Source organism: Haliotis rufescens, unplaced genomic scaffold, assembly GCF_023055435.1.
Source record: "Haliotis rufescens isolate VD_foot unplaced genomic scaffold, xgHalRufe1.0.p SCAF_17, whole genome shotgun sequence".
Lineage (NCBI taxonomy): Eukaryota > Metazoa > Mollusca > Gastropoda > Lepetellida > Haliotidae > Haliotis > Haliotis rufescens.
In genome coordinates, this window is record NW_025963857.1 from 27,165,278 (window position 1) to 27,182,485 (window position 17,208).

The 17,208-nt window shown below is 38.3% G+C and overlaps 1 protein-coding gene across 1 annotated transcript; it reads left to right on the plus strand.

Moving 5' to 3' along the window:
• The first annotated feature begins 456 nt into the window (after window positions 1-456).
• Window positions 457-16,871, plus strand: LOC124138571 (E3 ubiquitin-protein ligase TRIM71-like). Its single transcript, XM_046505293.2, has one exon. It carries the CDS (start codon window positions 746-748, stop codon window positions 3,068-3,070), a length of 2,325 nt encoding a protein of 774 aa, XP_046361249.2. The 5' UTR covers window positions 457-745; the 3' UTR covers window positions 3,071-16,871.
• The last annotated feature ends 337 nt before the right edge of the window (window positions 16,872-17,208 follow it).

Sequence of the window (17,208 nt, forward strand, 5' to 3'; positions counted from 1 at the left end):
GGTCAGTTCGAGACGAGAGATGTAGCTGTGTCTAGATGGCGCATTTGGGACGATAGGCGATCCAAATGCTTAAAAATTCAATTTATTTCTCACTTTATGTCGCAGTGGCCGTGTTTTTCACTTGACCTACATATCAGCCGGCAAGGTTCCAATTATAGATGATATTTTCCTTAAGAAATATCTTTGATACATGATTAATTATCCTTTGAATTCTCAAACACGGCTTTCGATTTTAGTTTCCTTGATAAACAGAAATAAATATACCATAATATTAATTAATTCGTTGGAAAATGCTCAATATTTAAGTACATATGTCAAATAATGTAGATGTATTCACATTTATGTGTTATTGGTTGTTTGCTACTAGCATAATCCCTACCCATAATGTCTCATGAAACGACTGATTTGATTGGCTGAAGGTTGATTGACGAATGAAATTGGGGTAACTCCGCCTCTCTAGTGTTGGAAGATGGCGCCTCCCTCTATCTTCCTCTGGCAGCCCAGTGATTTGATGGATATCTGAGTGGAACAGGGTGAGCCAACTTTTAACCGTATCTACCTCGTAAGTTGCTATGTGTGCTGGAGATTCTAAATCTCTAGTACCTCAGGGACGTGAACAGAACCGCCATGTTGAGAGAGCCCGATATAAGGCGATGTGATCAGAGAGCAGTTACGATGTGAAATTCGTGAGGCCCACGGTTTAACCAGAAACACGGGTGACGTACTTCTACCTCATGCTTCGCTCATGGCCGCTGCATTTTCCGACTCGTTCGGTGAGCAGCTGTCCTGTCCCCTATGTTTGAGCAGATTCGACGATCCACGAGTGTTACCATGTCTCCATACATTTTGCAAAAAGTGTTTGGAGACAGAGCTACGCGATTCCGGGGGAGGGGGTGGGGGTGGCCTCGGCATCAACTTCGGTTGCCCCACTTGCCAACAAATGGTTTCCCTAAACTCAGCCGGTCTGGAAAGTCTCCCCTCCAACTTCTTCATCAACAACATCATCGATGTGATGGTATCCCACGAGGACGAGTTCGAAAATGGCGAGCAAGAGAGGGACAGGGGGCTGACAAGATGGTGCAGCTCATGTGATGAGGGAAGCCAAGCTTCATCTTTGTGCAAGAATTGTAATGAGTATTTATGTGATAATTGTGTCAAAGCTCACCAGCGTGTAAGGCTGACTAAAGATCATTACATTGAAAGACTGCCGAAGATGAGATACTCGCCACCCTCTCTCTCCCACCCTGATCCGTCACCCACCCATTTTTCTGATAGTAGTCGGTCCCTTACGAGTTGTGATAGCCATGAACATGAAGTATTACGACTGTTCTGTGACACATGTGCCCTAGCCATATGTAGGGAATGTACCATGTCAGAGCACATGGGTCACAGTTTTATCTACCTCCAGGATGCTATTGATAATTCCAAGACAATCACACTGAAACTTTTGGCCGATGCCAAAGCAGGGATCAAAGCATTAGAAGAAAGCATCCACTTAACCCAGGGAATGGCAGAACGAGTTGAGGTTCGTGCACAAGCAGTAGCAACAGAGGTAAGAGCAACAACACGTAGACATATGACCGCTTTGGAAGAGAGGGAGAGGGAATTACTGCGACGGGTAGAGAAAATACGCCAAGTCAAAGCCAAATCACTTCATTTACAAGTCGATGATTTGAAACATGGACTTTCATCACTCAGTCAAACTGTAGATGAAGTTGAAGTCCTACTGAATACGGGTACTGACATTGACATTTTGAAAACGAAGGATCGTATGGTCTCTGAAATACAGAACATGCGGCGTCTCAGGGGCCATATGCAGCCACATGAAGATGATAACATTCTATTTACTCCCCCAGATGCAGCCTTGTACAATGCCATCAGTAAAATGGGCTTTATTAGTAGCAGTGCTTATGCACCTAATTCCTGTGCAACCGGCGATGGCTTGAAAAGAGCTTTAAAAGGAAAACTAGCTTTGTTCATGGTTCACACCAAAGATCACCACGGAGAGGGGCGTGTGATGGGAGGCGACCCACTGGAAATCATCATTCAAAGTCCAGAGGGAGCTCTGTATCGAACAGAGGTCATTGATAGGCAAAACGGTTCCTATGCTGTCACATATCGCCCACAAACAGAAGGGCAGCATATCATCTCTGTCACAATCCGGGGTAAGCATATCAGAGAGAGTCCCTTCACCGTCAACGTGAGAAGCGGGCGCAACTATGCGGCAATCGGACGTGGCATATTCCAGTTCGGTGGTGAAGGGGACGGAGATGGGAAACTGTGTCGCCCTTGGGGCGTGTGCTGTGACAGGGATGGTTATGTTATTGTTGCAGACCGCAGCAACAACAGAGTGCAGGTGTTCAGCCCGGACGGAGCATTCCACCACAAGTTCGGATCCCCTGGCTCCAGAAACGGCCAGTTTGACCGCCCAGCGGGCGTCTGCGTAGACCTTCAAGGACGTATAATCGTTGCAGATAAGGACAACCATCGTGTGCAGCTTTTCACGTTTGAAGGCAATTTCGTGTTGAAGTTCGGAGAAAAGGGAAATAAAAACGGACAGTTCAACTATCCCTGGGACGTGGCAGTCAATTCTGATGGTAAAATACTGGTGTCTGACACACGCAACCACCGCGTTCAGTTGTTCACCCCCGATGGCCAGTACCTGAACAAGTATGGTTTTGAGGGCCCACTCTGGAAGCACTTCGATTCACCACGTGGCGTATGTTTCAATAATGATGGACACATCGTTGTGACAGATTTCAACAACCATCGTCTACTCGTCATCCACTCTGATTTCCAGTCGGCACGCTTCCTCGGGACAGAGGGCAGTGGCAATGGACAGTTCCTACGTCCACAAGGTGTCGCTGTCGATCAGGAAGGAAACATCATCGTGGCAGATTCAAGGAATCACCGAATCCAAGTGTTCCAACCCAACGGCAACTTCCTGTGCAAGTATGGCACCCAGGGCGCTGGACCTGGCCAAATGGATCGGCCGTCAGGTCTGTGTGTCTCCCCAGACGGGTATGTGATTGTTGTGGACTTTGGGAATAACCGTGTAGAAGTTTTTTGAGGGCTTCACAGTGAAAGACCGTGAGGGTCAAGCCCTTGCAGTGTCATCTGCATCCACTTGTGCTCAGGCATGCTTCTCAGGTGACTTAATTGTGAAGCCAAAGGCATCGTCAGCTCAGGGATTTTCTATATATACTTAGTTACAGAGTACCTGCCATTGTGCTTATATGATTTTGTCAGCTTTACCCAACATATTTGTGTAGGGCAAATTGTCAGTTCTTTATACGAATCTTCCCCCGTTACTCCATATCATGAAGTATGGACCTTTAGTTCAGATAATAAAATTTTACAATAGTTTCATCAAATGATGAAATTCATTCAGGCAAAAATGTGTTGGGTAGATTTGATAAGTGAGTTATATTTATTAGCTAAAGATTGTTTGCTATGTGTTTTCAGATGCCTTCTCAGCATCTAAGTGTCACAATGTGACTTTAATTCCTTCAATGTCTTTATTTTATAAGACATAAATATCGCCTGTTAATGTTTTGCATATAGAGATGTATGCTGAGCCAGTGTGTCCGCTCAGCTTAAAGCCATCAAAGTATAACCGTTACTCTGAACTGACCGTCATTCCCTGGCCGAAAGTCTAGATTGTGCAAGACTGTTTAAATGTCTGTTTAGCGCAAACCAGTCTACCTCTCGCTGTGTCACTGTTAGCTCTAAGCAATAGGCAGTGCCAATGACAGGATCCTCCAATAAATATCAATTTCTGATCTCACATCTCGGGCAGCGCAGGTCTGTGCTCACATCGAGCATTTTTATTATACGATATGAGTTGCGGGATGATTTGAGGATAAGACAAGATAAATTAGTCCTTATTAATATTTGTCTTGTATCAGCAAAACATGAATGTATTCAAGCTCCATCTAATCACAGCTTTACCAACAGCCTCTTAAATCTGCATTCAAAATCAACTCTCTGGAGTTACCTCCCTTTACTAACAACCTAGGGGTTTTTCATTATCCACTTAGCTTCAAGTAGCCAATGTATTGAAAAATCCATTCATTCCCTTTTATAACTTCTATTAGTGAAGAGACCAAAATAAGTGCAATGTCAACTTTTTTGAACATTTTTTCCGCAGATCAGTTCAAAATGACATGAAAACATGAAAATCTTTTTCGTCATTTTTATTTTATGGATTTTTTTAAAAAAATGTATAAGAGATGCAAGTGAGTAAAAGGATAATTGATGCCAATTCTGGGTATTACAGTTTAACTGTCAAACATTTACTCTTGCTAGGTTGGGTCTTGCACAATGTTGACAGTGCCGTCAATAGTAGATGCTCATTCTCCAGGTCAACCAAGCCAAAATAAGCGCTAAAGTGTTTATTTTGGTACTACCTCATGTCAGTCTGTGTTACTATGGTTATAGACTACAGAATTCAGTCTGTAATGCGGCACTTGCAGAGATACTGTATCTTCTTACTTTCATTTTTGGTAAGGTATGAAAATTGCTATTATTTACGAGAGCACTGTAGTTATTTCAAATAATGAAGACGTGCAGTCATTGATGTGAATTTTCAATTAATGCAGATTTTTTGCCTTGGAAATGTTTTGGTGTGGTTTGGAAGCATATTGTAACCATGGTTTCAAATTTTTGGATGGTACCTCTCTCCTCAATGAGGAATATTTCATGTGTTCTGGTCTCTGACCATTGTGACATTTAATGCTCTGTTCAATCAAGTTAAGCAACATGCTGCATTCATCGGTTTCAATACTTAATCAAAATACTTAAAAACAAACAGTGAAACATACATGATAATTTTCAAGTGAACATTTGCATGTGTTTCAATATACATTAATCTGAAATGTAAATTTGTGGATAAAAGTTATGTATTGTAAATAATTGACATTAAAAATTCTGATTGTAAAATTTTTTTTTACTTTGGAAAATATAGGGGAATTTATACAGCAGATTTGGTATGTAGCAAGATCAGATATTCAATATATGTTTTGGCTGTTTTGTTAAATCGTCTTTAAAGTTTCAAACATGAGTAAATAAGTAGAATACGTTGTAATTCACCTCTTTATGCTGTCCATGTTGGCTGGGGATTTCAAATTCAGAATGGTCACTTTGTGGTCAGTTATGAAGTCACTTGCAGGATGAAGTTTTTGTCAGAGATATTCAAGATTGGAATCTGGTCTTTCATGAACTGATTTGTGATAAGGAGAGGTACATTGAATTTGAATGAAGACTTAGACCCCAAAATGCTATGAGTGGGGATTTTTCTAGACCTGCTCGGAGGCTAGTATGTGGTCCCTAGAAAGCAGCAAATTTGAAAATTACCAAATTAGAGTTTTATCTAACGTGATGGCTTGGTCGGGTCAACTTATCTTTCACTGATATCAGATAAGGACAGATAGGGTAACTTTTATGCACTGTTTTCCATTGTTGTGTGTTATGTTAGGAGACCTGAATTTAAGAAGGGCGACTATGCTTGTTGAAAGAGGCTCGCTGACTTGGTTGGTGCATGTCATTGTATCCGAATTGCGTGGATTGATGCTTATGATCATGCTTATGACTCGGTTATTTACAGACCGCTGTCATATAGCTGGAATATTGCTGCGTGTAACAACAAACAAAAAATTTAAGAAAATAGTATCTTTACAGAAAGTGAAATAAAAACACTCTCTTTTCCAGTTTACTTGCCAAGAGCTCTCAGTTTGGAATCCTAGATAAATCCCTTGAGACAAAAAATACCCAAATCCTTTTGCATGATCTTCAGTCATACTTTGCAAAATTTATTGATTTACTGATAGTGGAAAGTATTTGTAATTTATGAGAAATAGTGTGTTTAGAATGTATATTTCACTAAAGAAATTTGGTTTAAAGTTCAGTTCTTATATTTAAAGTAATTTCAACAGCTTTATGATGTTTTAACCTTCGCATGTGAAGAACCTTTGGTAAATCACTATTTCTTTTTGGAATAATTTAATTCAAAGCAATAAAACTATAATTGCTGGAGTTCATATAGTTTTGTTCACACATTTATGGCATCACAATGATCTATTTTTTACCGTATTAAATGATTGACTCGTTAATTTCAAAAGTGATAGGCCTGTCAAGTTAGCATTTGAATATTTTCGTCTCAAAAAGCCTGACCTGTCATTTTCTGTTATGAAATCACCCCCTCTCTCAGGCGCTCTGGAAACAATTCAATCCAAATTTTCAAACTTCAATATGGTTTTATTTCAGTCATTAAGTTGTTTGACTTTCAACAATCTGATTCTTCAACCCGATCATCTGGGAATTGTCTCCTAACCTAGCAAAGAACACAAACATTAATATCCCCAGTTAGCATTCAAGGCTCATTTGCCACCATCTTGGGATCTGAGACCTCTGACAAGGATGAAGGATGGAGAACAACCTGCCTTTGATCTAGCCAGCTTGAGAAAGACCATTTGTTACATCACTTTATCTAAGCGGCCCTAATTGAGTTTGAGATGGCTGCAGTTTGATTTAATTAGGGACCTCTCCTTTCTTTCTTGACATTCAATTGAAGTGTCATTTGAGGCCCTGGGCAGCTGTGTACCTTATGTAACAGGGTAATAACGTATTTGGATGGAGTCCTTGTTTTCTCTTTATGGGCCCTTGGTGGAAGGATGCACGACCAAGCCATCAGTCTTAACTACAGGATTAAAGGCAATATATTCCTTTGTATGCCCCTGTATGTGGGTTGAAATCCCTGATTAAAGGCTTCTAATGTTAGTCTCACTTGTTTGGTCTCGGTTTTATTCATTAGAATTCCAAACGCGGAATTTTGTCAGCTTTTGTTTTTTCCGGCCAATCTATTTCATTTTTGGAATATTTTTTTGTCAGTTGTAAATGTAGGTGTTGAATTACAAAAGTTTTTGTTGTTGTTTTTTTTTTTAACAATTCTTGACATGCATGATATTGGTTTGCATTAAGGATTAGATTTGTTGATTGTACAGAGCGTTAAATGTCATAGTGGAGGAACGCTGTTAATGACAAAACAAATATACCTCATTATCGTGTGGCATTTCATGTTTGCATTATAAACAACCAATGTGTACAGCTTATATGTGTGTTGTGCGTGGACGCAGTGCTTGGTAAATTTTGATACACTATATACTTGACTAGCCTTGAGAAGGCATAAACTGGAGTTATTTTCACACACTATTTATACCTGTGAAATGGGTCATGTTGACGCTAGTCGAACTGGTAAATACCGTCACTGCTTGTTGATGTTGATAAATTAGAACGTTGACTTGTACATCTGCGCACTGTGATTCAACATTGCTAAAATTTCATGGGGGAGAGATGTTAAGAAGCTTCTTTTTAAAAAAAAAATATTTAAAAAAAATATCTGTAGACTTTATGTTATGATTTCATGTAAATTATAAATGACTACCTCAGTTACAAGTTGATATTTATCGTTTAGTGAAGCTTTCATCTGCCTTGCACCCAGTCTCATATCGAATACTGCTTTAGCCCCAATGCTGTGTTTGTTAAGAACAAACTAGCTTGTGTACATATTGTATGCTTCCTCGTGTATGGACTATAGACTTAACTGATATTGTTCCTGTATCCATTAGCTCATTCTTTCAGAAAGTCGGAAGGCGATATCAGCTTGTTATTATTGGTAAATCTATGTTGAAACATGTGTAACATGTGAAACATGTCAAATTGAAAACCATGAGTTTTAATCAAGATTGCTACACTGGTACCTCAAGACTTTGGCACTGCCATCTCGATAGCAGAACTTTTGTATATAGATATTGTAGCTTTTTGCATTGTGTAGGTAGGTCCGAAAAAAACTAACTGTTGCGGGTATATGCTTTGATAAGACCGATTTCATATATAGGGTTTCCTTCACCGGAATGCAGATTTTGCGCTTTATATATTTGGCTTTTGCCTCATGACCATTTCTACCTCAACTAACTGAAGGGATGGGGTGGATGGGAGGTGGGGATGGGGTGAGTTTGAGGGGGTGGGTCATAGACCGCTGTTAGCATAGTGCCAGTTGGCCAGCGCTGTCCCTATGCAAGTGTATTGTTTAGCTTTCTCGGGCTCTGGGTTTGGGCGAGAGGGGTTGCTCTGTACCCTGTACAGCCGTCTGTTTTGTTGAGTGTCGGGATTGTGAGCCCACGTTTTGTGCATATATGTTAATGTAGATTAGGATTTTCTGTGTTCTGCAGAGGCTGTGCTGATCTCAAAGAGAGAGAATTTGGTTATTGTTGACCTTGTTACCATGGTTACCTCAATTACTTGACCTTGTTGCTATGGTTACCTCAACTTTTGCATCTGAAGTCCTGAAAGGCATACTTCAAGTGAATGGCATTTGTTGACTGTGACCTTGAATACCTCAAAGGTGTGTCTCTTCACTTTTCGATATTAGGTATAGCCTCCACCATATTTAGCCAGTGTGCCAGTCTTTCTTGGCGTCAGATGTTTTGAACGAGTCGTTACATATACTTTTGCATTCATCGGTTGATTGGCAAAAAGAAAAAGTAATTTGATATTTGATATCCTCAGACCCTTTTTTTTGTTGTAATTTTTAAAAAAAACTTTTCTCAAGTTCTGCCTATAAGCAAATTAGTGTTAAATATGTTACTGGAACGTTCACCGTAGAGACAATAAGGGGAGCATCTCCTGTCTTTATTGCACCAATCTACCTTCAAGAACCAGCAAGTAATGGCGCGAACACTGTGTCATTGTTTCTATATATGCTGACTGCTTTTGTTAACCTGCCATTGATGTGATGACTGTTACAGCATGGTGCCTCCTAACGTGGCTCAATATTTCATAATACTTTATCAAGGATCTGCTACCTCTTTGTCAGCCAGTAACGGGCTTTCCTTGTACGTGTTTGGATTTCGCTACTCAGGATAGTCCTAACTCCTATACTCAAGTCAGATGATGTACCTCTGTGTTGCTTGGCAACGTGCTCCTGTATCTTCACGTCCCAGCCTCGTCTTATCACGGATTGGTTTGTCACTAGCATCTGTGGTCAGGGTTTCTATGTGTTGTGCTATTTCTCCTTTAGTGCGTGTACAGGTTTCACATTGGAGTTGGGCATTGGTGTATGAAGTGTTGGTTTCATTACACATCCGATTTGAAATTCACGTTTGAAAAGTAAAACCATTTTTCTGCAGTATGGTTATGTGTGATGAAAACCAACATTTAATGTGTCATTGACCTGAAAGAAAAATTTCTTGTATTTTAGAGATTTAGAGATAGATGTCACGGTGTTATCATTATTAGTGAGTTATTTCAAGATGTTCAAGGTTATATTTATGGCAACTTCTTGTTGTGCAAATGCACACAACCCAAACTGTGTCACCTTGACACTACGACACAGAATAACTTATTGATAAGTGGCTTACAAACTGTCAGCAGACTGTGGCTTGATATTTGTCTTGTTTTCACTCCATTTAGTCCATGCTTTGGAACTTCGAAATGAGATTTCCCTTCCAAAATAAGTGGTTACAGCATTATTATATTGCCATTTGGTGGACAGTTTGTATGCATCCGCATTGATTTGTCTGTGAATTAAGTGTCGAATAATTCCATGACAACCATCATCTTTGTTGCCATGGTAACTGTCTATATTATGTAATCACAGAATGGCTCTGTGCATTGTCAAATGGCAAGTCTTGAAAAATTGATAATGCAATTTTCTTACATCGAATTACATTGTTAGACCACTAATTCTAATGGCAATCTTGTTGTTAGGCCTCTTGTTAAGTTTCCCAGTAAGTTGTCTGACTGCTTCATGACAGAGGCATAACCTGCTCACAGGCAGCTAAAATGGCAGGGCCATGTTTTAAACATGGCCGATGCCAGGGCAGGATACTTGTAGAAGAAAGACAACATACATACTCCCTTAATGGGTAATATAATAGCGCTATCATCTCACTACACAAACCGTATTATCAAATATTTCTCTTTGATGCCATCATTCGAGTAGGAGGGAGTGTTTCCACATAGTTCATTGTCAGTTTGACATGTCAGAATTTTTCTCACTATGACTATGAGAAGAATATGGATGAACGGCCAGTGTAGCTTACAAGGGAATGTGGTTTAAGAATGCTCTTCATTGATTTGTTTGACTCCCATATGTTTGACACCCATATGTTTGACTCCCCACATGTTTGACTGTTAAATAGACAGTGGAACCCTGTTAGTCCAGCCATTGTTAGTCCAGGAATATAAACTTTATGATGAACTGTTGTTCGTAGCCTATGAGCAATCACTGCTCTGTTGAAATTATGAACCAAAGTCAAGGGTGATTTTGGGACCTTAATGATATTATTGATTTAGGTGGTCCCTTGATTCAAACATCAAGTACCCCTCAGTGTCCTGGACAGTCTGGATTATCAAGGTCCCACTTTAGTTGTCTAGATCGTTGTGACATCACTACCATCACGTTGGACTGTAAACTGTTTTTCACACACCTGGCAGCATATGTGAACAGTATGTGTCTTTGTTTCCAAAGCTTATTATTCAATATGTAATTCTGTCTGATCATTTTTGCCATATTGGTCATGTAGAACACTTCATTTTGGTGTGGAGTTTTCGACCACCAAGCTCATTCACTACACTTGTCTGATACCGAGCAGTAGGTCACGGCCAACAAAGGAGGGTGCCTTTAGGAGACGATCAGGACATTGCCAATCTTAAATAGTGAATGAGGGTCACTGACGTGGCTTTGTGAGGCTGGACAAGGAATAGCCATTTCCTTTCAGCCAGCTTTTGTCAATGAATAGCCGAGCAAAACCAGTGAAGCATATTAGCTGGGAAATACCAGTGAAAATTCGTAGCTTAAGAAATGTAACAGCATTTTGGAATTATGTTAAATGATCCTCGAGCTATTTCCGAATGTTTCAGCATTGATGTGGAGATCTCCATTGATCAGTATTAAAGCGTTTGTTTTTATCCCTTCGCTTGTGGTTCTGCTGACCGTAAAGTTTGCAAATGTGGAATAAAAAATTAATTTTATTTGTTTTTATTCCCTGTGTGTTGAAACAAAAAATCTTGTCATGGGTAGGGGCTCGTCTTGGTGGCAAAATGGCATTGAGACAGTATGTCTGTAATAATTACCTTTGTTTACTGTTTCTTGAATGATGTTATAGTTGTAAAATTGGTTGTGTAATCTATCTTTTTTAACCTACCATCTACGATAGAAACTAAGATTTTTAGTCCTCTAGTTTATATAATGATGACATATAGCAAAACCCTTAAAAATGGCACATTTCTTCTATTACTTATGATACCTTAACTATTGGGCAGTTTGGCAAGGACTACGGGACTAGAGCCAATTTCTAATTCTGAACTATACTATTTAGTAATCACCATAAAAATAATTGTTTTGTTATTTATTTATTTTTATTTTTTTAAGCGCTAACCTATCATGCCTGTGTTTTGAGAGAGAAGCCTGGGAACCAAGGAATAAGAATTAAGAGCTAAAAATTGAATTCAGAACAAGTTTCTAAACCATAGGGTTATTCCTACATTAAGGTGCCATTTTAAATTTGCATAATGCCATGTGTTACTTATTTGTACATTTATTAGGCAGATATGTGATCAGTACTAAGTATTATTTCAAACAGTACTAAAATATCCTGAAGTCCCGAAGGCACTCTCCTTTGAAGCCCTGTCCATCACGCTGATACAAACAGACAGAATGTAGCAGCACATCCACCACAGGTTTGTGTACTCTGTTCTCCATCTTCCATAGATTCGTGAAGCTGATGTAGCAGTAACTGTCTAGTTTTATTAAATGAGGCTATGTGCCCTAAAGAAGCCTTCAGAATTCAGGCTAGTCGGCTTGGTTGAGACTACTGAATTGTGCTGGGGAAAAGTCAAAATCCATGATGGTAGCTCTCATTGATTAGTAGCAATTCAGGCCGGTCATTCTGAACGAGTTCGCTATGATTCAGTTTTACTACAAATGAACTGAATAGAACTGACAAATGTAACAGTTAACATTTTTGTCTCGTTCAAGCAGGACTAGCTACAAACTCAGAGGGCTATGGTTTACACTAGTCTTAAAAAAAAAAATAAGGTTGCACAAAACTTTGGCACATGTTGTGTGGAAAATAGTACTGATCTAATCTGAGCAGTCATTGGTCAGAATATTGGTTTACCTCTCACAGAAAACCAGGCTGTGACCTGAATTGATGGTTATGAATAGAAAACTGCAAATGCATGAATTCATGGTTGATATACGAACATTGTGTACGAACCTGTGAGGTATTGACGATTGTGCTGTCGTCTTTTAGTCCTCTGTCACGCCTCAATTTGTGTCATTATGTCAGATTTGTTTTCTCGGATCAGTCAACTACGAGTTGACTTATTTTAAATACAACATCTGATGTTAAAAGAATTCAAGTAAAAAGGACCTTCGTCTTTACTGATTATGTACCAGATGTTGATTATTGTTTGAAACTTTAAGGCCATAATTTGATTTATTTGGATTAGGGACTGACTACAGGTTGTTGAAGTGTTAAAGGGAAAAGTATCTTTATCCGAAACTAGCTTCTTTTATTATATAAACACTTCTACAGAAGCAAAAAGCTACTTTTTTTCAATTTGGCATCATGTTTTAATTTCTATATGGACTTTATTATAGACCTTATTTTGAAGCTGGTATTGTATTTTTAATTAAAAGATAACTGATGCTGGTACATAAGTAGTTTTTTTAAAATTATCTCTGAAATTTGTATATCATGCAAAGACATGCATATTGAATTTCATGTTAACAAAACGTGTCATTTTCTCAAGCTATTGCCTTTGGGCTAAAATATCTGTAATCCAAGTTATGGCCTTATGTGATTAGAACCAATTGTAAATATTGAAGTGAAATCAATTAATTTATGTAAATTTACATGAATGGTACATGTTTGAGGTGATCATGGAAAATAATAAGATTAATATTGAGTTGATTATTACTATGATCATATATTGTGCATTGCTTTAATCACACGTTTGTAAATGTTCACGGTGAATAACAGCTTTCAACTCTGGAACTGCGCTAACTTGCTGTCAACGATCCTTGACACATCTGTGTGAAGCATCTGTTCCCATATCTTGTTAATCAATACAGTTTTTGTACCCTTTTTGAATTAGATATCTTGTATATTTTTTGTCCTATTTGCTGTTTTATTGTGACCTTATCACGTCTTTGATACCTCTGTAGTTTTCAATGTGTACAACTTGTTAAAGGTTTTTTTATGGCCAGTATAAATACGTATTTACTCCTTCTTTGACATGTGTAGCAACCAGCTTGAATCCACACTGGCATAGATATATCTTAGCTTTTATGTGCTCAGTTGGTAAAAAAACCCGTTGTTTACTAGCCATTTGGCCTAGCCATTTATCATACACCTCGACCAAGTATACTGATTGGAATTTTCGGTATTGTTTGGTTATAGGTTCCTTGTTCAGTCCGCGGCAGCAAGTTTGTGAATCATTGGCCCTTCAGAGAAAAAAAGGCTTTAAGCTGTTTTCTCTCTAAATTTTAGCAAGTGCTTTCAATATTGCCAATTTTTTTTCGGTTAAAAACTTTACAGTATGAAACTTGCTCTTGAGCAACAGATATGTTTGGAAACATACTTGCTAGATACATATATATTTGGTCAAACCATCATTTAAGCACTGCCTTTGATGTATATTCATGGCTAGTGTCCAGTGTTTAAAATATTCTATTTATCAACGGTTATTGTGTTGATTGTTGCTCCAATGTTGAAATTGGGCCCGACCTCTGTCTGAGGGGTAGGAGGTCATTGAAGGGCTGAAACCAAACACAGACCTCATGATACGAACCAGGATACTATTTTGCAGTGGATTGAGAGCATGTGTCCAAAACATCTTTATCAAATGTACATATGATTTTGAGCCCACTTTGTCGTTAGACAGAAGAAAGACTTTCATGATGAGGTCAAAATGTCAAACCAGCACCAAAAGGGCCAAAATCCAAAAGCCAGTACCAAATGTTGACTGTCATGTCCAGATAGAGAATGAAATCATGCATACAAATCATGCATACAAATCATGCATACTTCACGATTGAAATCATGATGCGTAAGTGTTTCCTTTCAGCCTTCGACACCTGTGTGCAATCTTTAGTTAACCATGGACTCATTGTTTGCAGAGAACTTCTCAAGTGAATATGAGCATGCAGCACCTTTCATATGATGATTATGATTTAGGACTAAATACATGTCTTATTTTGAATTGATAAAACAAGAATCCAACCAATTCTTCATACTCTTTCATACATATGTATGTTAAATATTTTCCTGGCTCAAGTATTAATATTTGTACTACTTTTACAAAATACTATCAACATTTGGGACAAGATTTTTTTATTATTTGTTTCTGAGCATATGTTTCAACTGCTGATATTCATTCAGAAATAAAGTACCGTATTCGTCGTAATAAGTGACCTGTTCGCTTTGAAAATTGACATGGGGTGCTTATTAAAAAGCATACACAATAGGTTAAATCTGTTATTAGAGATTAAGCAGTAGTGAACAATCTTAGATGAAACTTAAGCTTTAATAATATTTACAAGGCAATTATGAACCTTTTCCGTGCTGCAGATATCCATAATATTAAATCTGTTATGTAAAGGTTTTTGTAGTGGGTGCCTGTCAAGATTACTTAGAGATTGGTCAAGAATTTGGACATGGGTCGCCTACTTATTGGAACAGGGTGGTTAATGAGGCGAATACGGTACCTGTAGATGTTTCCTGAAGAAGATTGTTTAGACAGAGGGAGGGTGTGTGACATGTGGTCCGCCCGGTGTGCTGAAATCAAGGCCGTTAATGGAATGGAAATCGGTGATGTAGTCACCTTTTTTCTGCTGTGGGAACACAGGCTAGGAAGACCACAATTTATGAAGAATGTTTTCACATATTGTCATAATTTGTCCGGTACTGTTGCTGGCAAAATCTCGAGTGATTTAGTGGTGATTTGCAAAAAAAATGGTGATTGCAAGCTTGTGTGGTGTATTTGTACAGCTATACGGAAAGGATTTTAAAGATGGAGAGTTTTGTATCCCTTTCCACCAATCTCTTTGACAGAAGAATGATGTCACTTGATTGTCTCTGTGTGTTACTGATTCATGTTTGTTCATTTTTTCAAAATATGAAATTTTGATTTCTTTGATCCCAATTCCAATTCATTCTACAACCCAGTTCATTTGACTGATTCAAATGAAAGTCAAAGTAATTTCAAAATATTTATCAGAATGAACATGATTAACAAGAATTAGCATTTTGAATTAAATGGTTCTCACTTAATGTTTTCATATTGTATATTACAACGGGTATTACATCGTGTAGAAAAACAAATTGATAAACATTATCGCAAATAGTTTATCCCAAACTAATCTAGAGTTATCCCCCTTTGTTGAAGGGAGGAGAATTTCACACTGATAATTGTATTCAAATGGTGTAAATTCACCCAATATTCTATGTTTAATGAGATGGGGTTTTAGTGTTATGATGCTCCATTTGCATGAAAGATATATAGTAACATGTAGGACTTGCCAAGTATGATAACTCTTTTCCTGTTTTGTTTATGTAGTCCAATATTGTAGACGTGTTACTTTGATTTGATGATGAATCACTTATGCATCTACAGGAGAGAAAATATTGAAAATATTTCAGAGCCTAGAAGTGAATCATTGTCTAATACTTGAAAACTTGTTTGTACACAATGTCGTGTGTTGTGTGATTGACATGTGTCACAAATGACTGATTAGATATTTGTTTATTTTTCACCTCACCATTTGTAATTTATTCAGCTTTGATTAAATTGCTATGTCATATGCGCTTCTGTATAACATTGTTATTGGTGGAGCCACATTTGATAGACTTACTGAAATATTGGTTTTTGATTGTTTTTTGCCATGAATATGAATAGTGGTTATTTATTAATCATTATTGTTTATTTTAAATTTTGTTTTTGGGATGTATTTATAAGCAAATAGAAAAGGACAAATTCATATCTTTTTAAGAAATCATTTATAATTGCTTTTTTTTAATTAAGGATTAGATTTGGCATAAATTTTCATAATTCAAGGGGTGCACGGGTGGCCATGTCTAAGGCGCCGCAATTTGCTGTGCAGAGTTGCGTCCCTTAGGCATGCCAGGAACCTATGACCATTTGTTTGAATCCCAGGATTGTTAGGACAATATCCATGTGTGTGTGGTTTTGACCAAAGTGGTAAACGTCTAAGACCTGCATCACTTCAGGCTTTCCTCCCACATGAGGCTGACACACTGTGACTTAACCGTTTCTACTGTTCAAAGCAGTGTCTAATAAAACACACTCAAATAATTTTAATAAGTCATATTAATATTTTTTCCATGTTGATATTTTTTTCAAATATTAGACAGAAAACAGCTTGAGAATTTATTTGAAATCTGTTCAATTGATGGCAAGATAGGAAATAAACTAATGTTGACACGGAATAGGAATATTTCAGTAAGCCTACCCAAAGCTGCCCCACCGAGTATACTCAGGGTGGAAAGCGTATGTGATTGCTGGTACTACAAAATGACCTGTTTGTATATGTGCAGCTATCCATGTATTGTAGTGTAGGACCATCTCCGGTGGTCAGCCTGTTAAAGCCACTGCCTGTCTGGAACCACCACCAGCGCTGCTTACTACACTTGGCGCTAGCGCCTTGACGTGAGGGCGTTAGATCACTTGCTACACTTGTGAGATCGTTAGATCACTTGCTACACGTGTGAGGGCGCTAGATCACTGGCAGGCAGTCTGTGTTTGTTCATGATTTCCGCATGATAATAAATACTTGCTAAGCAGTTTACCTGGTCTTTTTGTTATTGTTTGCTAATGTTTCTAATGTTTCATTCAGTACAACTGATGTTTAAGTCAACTGATAATGTTTCTGATTCCATAACTGACTGTCAGTACTACTGTTTCAGTCAGTAATGCTACTGTTTCAATCAGTACTATTCATGTTTCAGTCAGTACCGCTGCTGATTCCGTCAGTACTAATATTTCAGTCAGTATTGCTACTGTTTCCGTCAGTACTACTAATGTCTCAGTCAGTACCGCTACTGATGCCATCAGTACTACTGATGTTTCAGTCAGTACCGCTACTGACTGTCAGTACTACTGTTTCAGTCAGTACCGCTACTG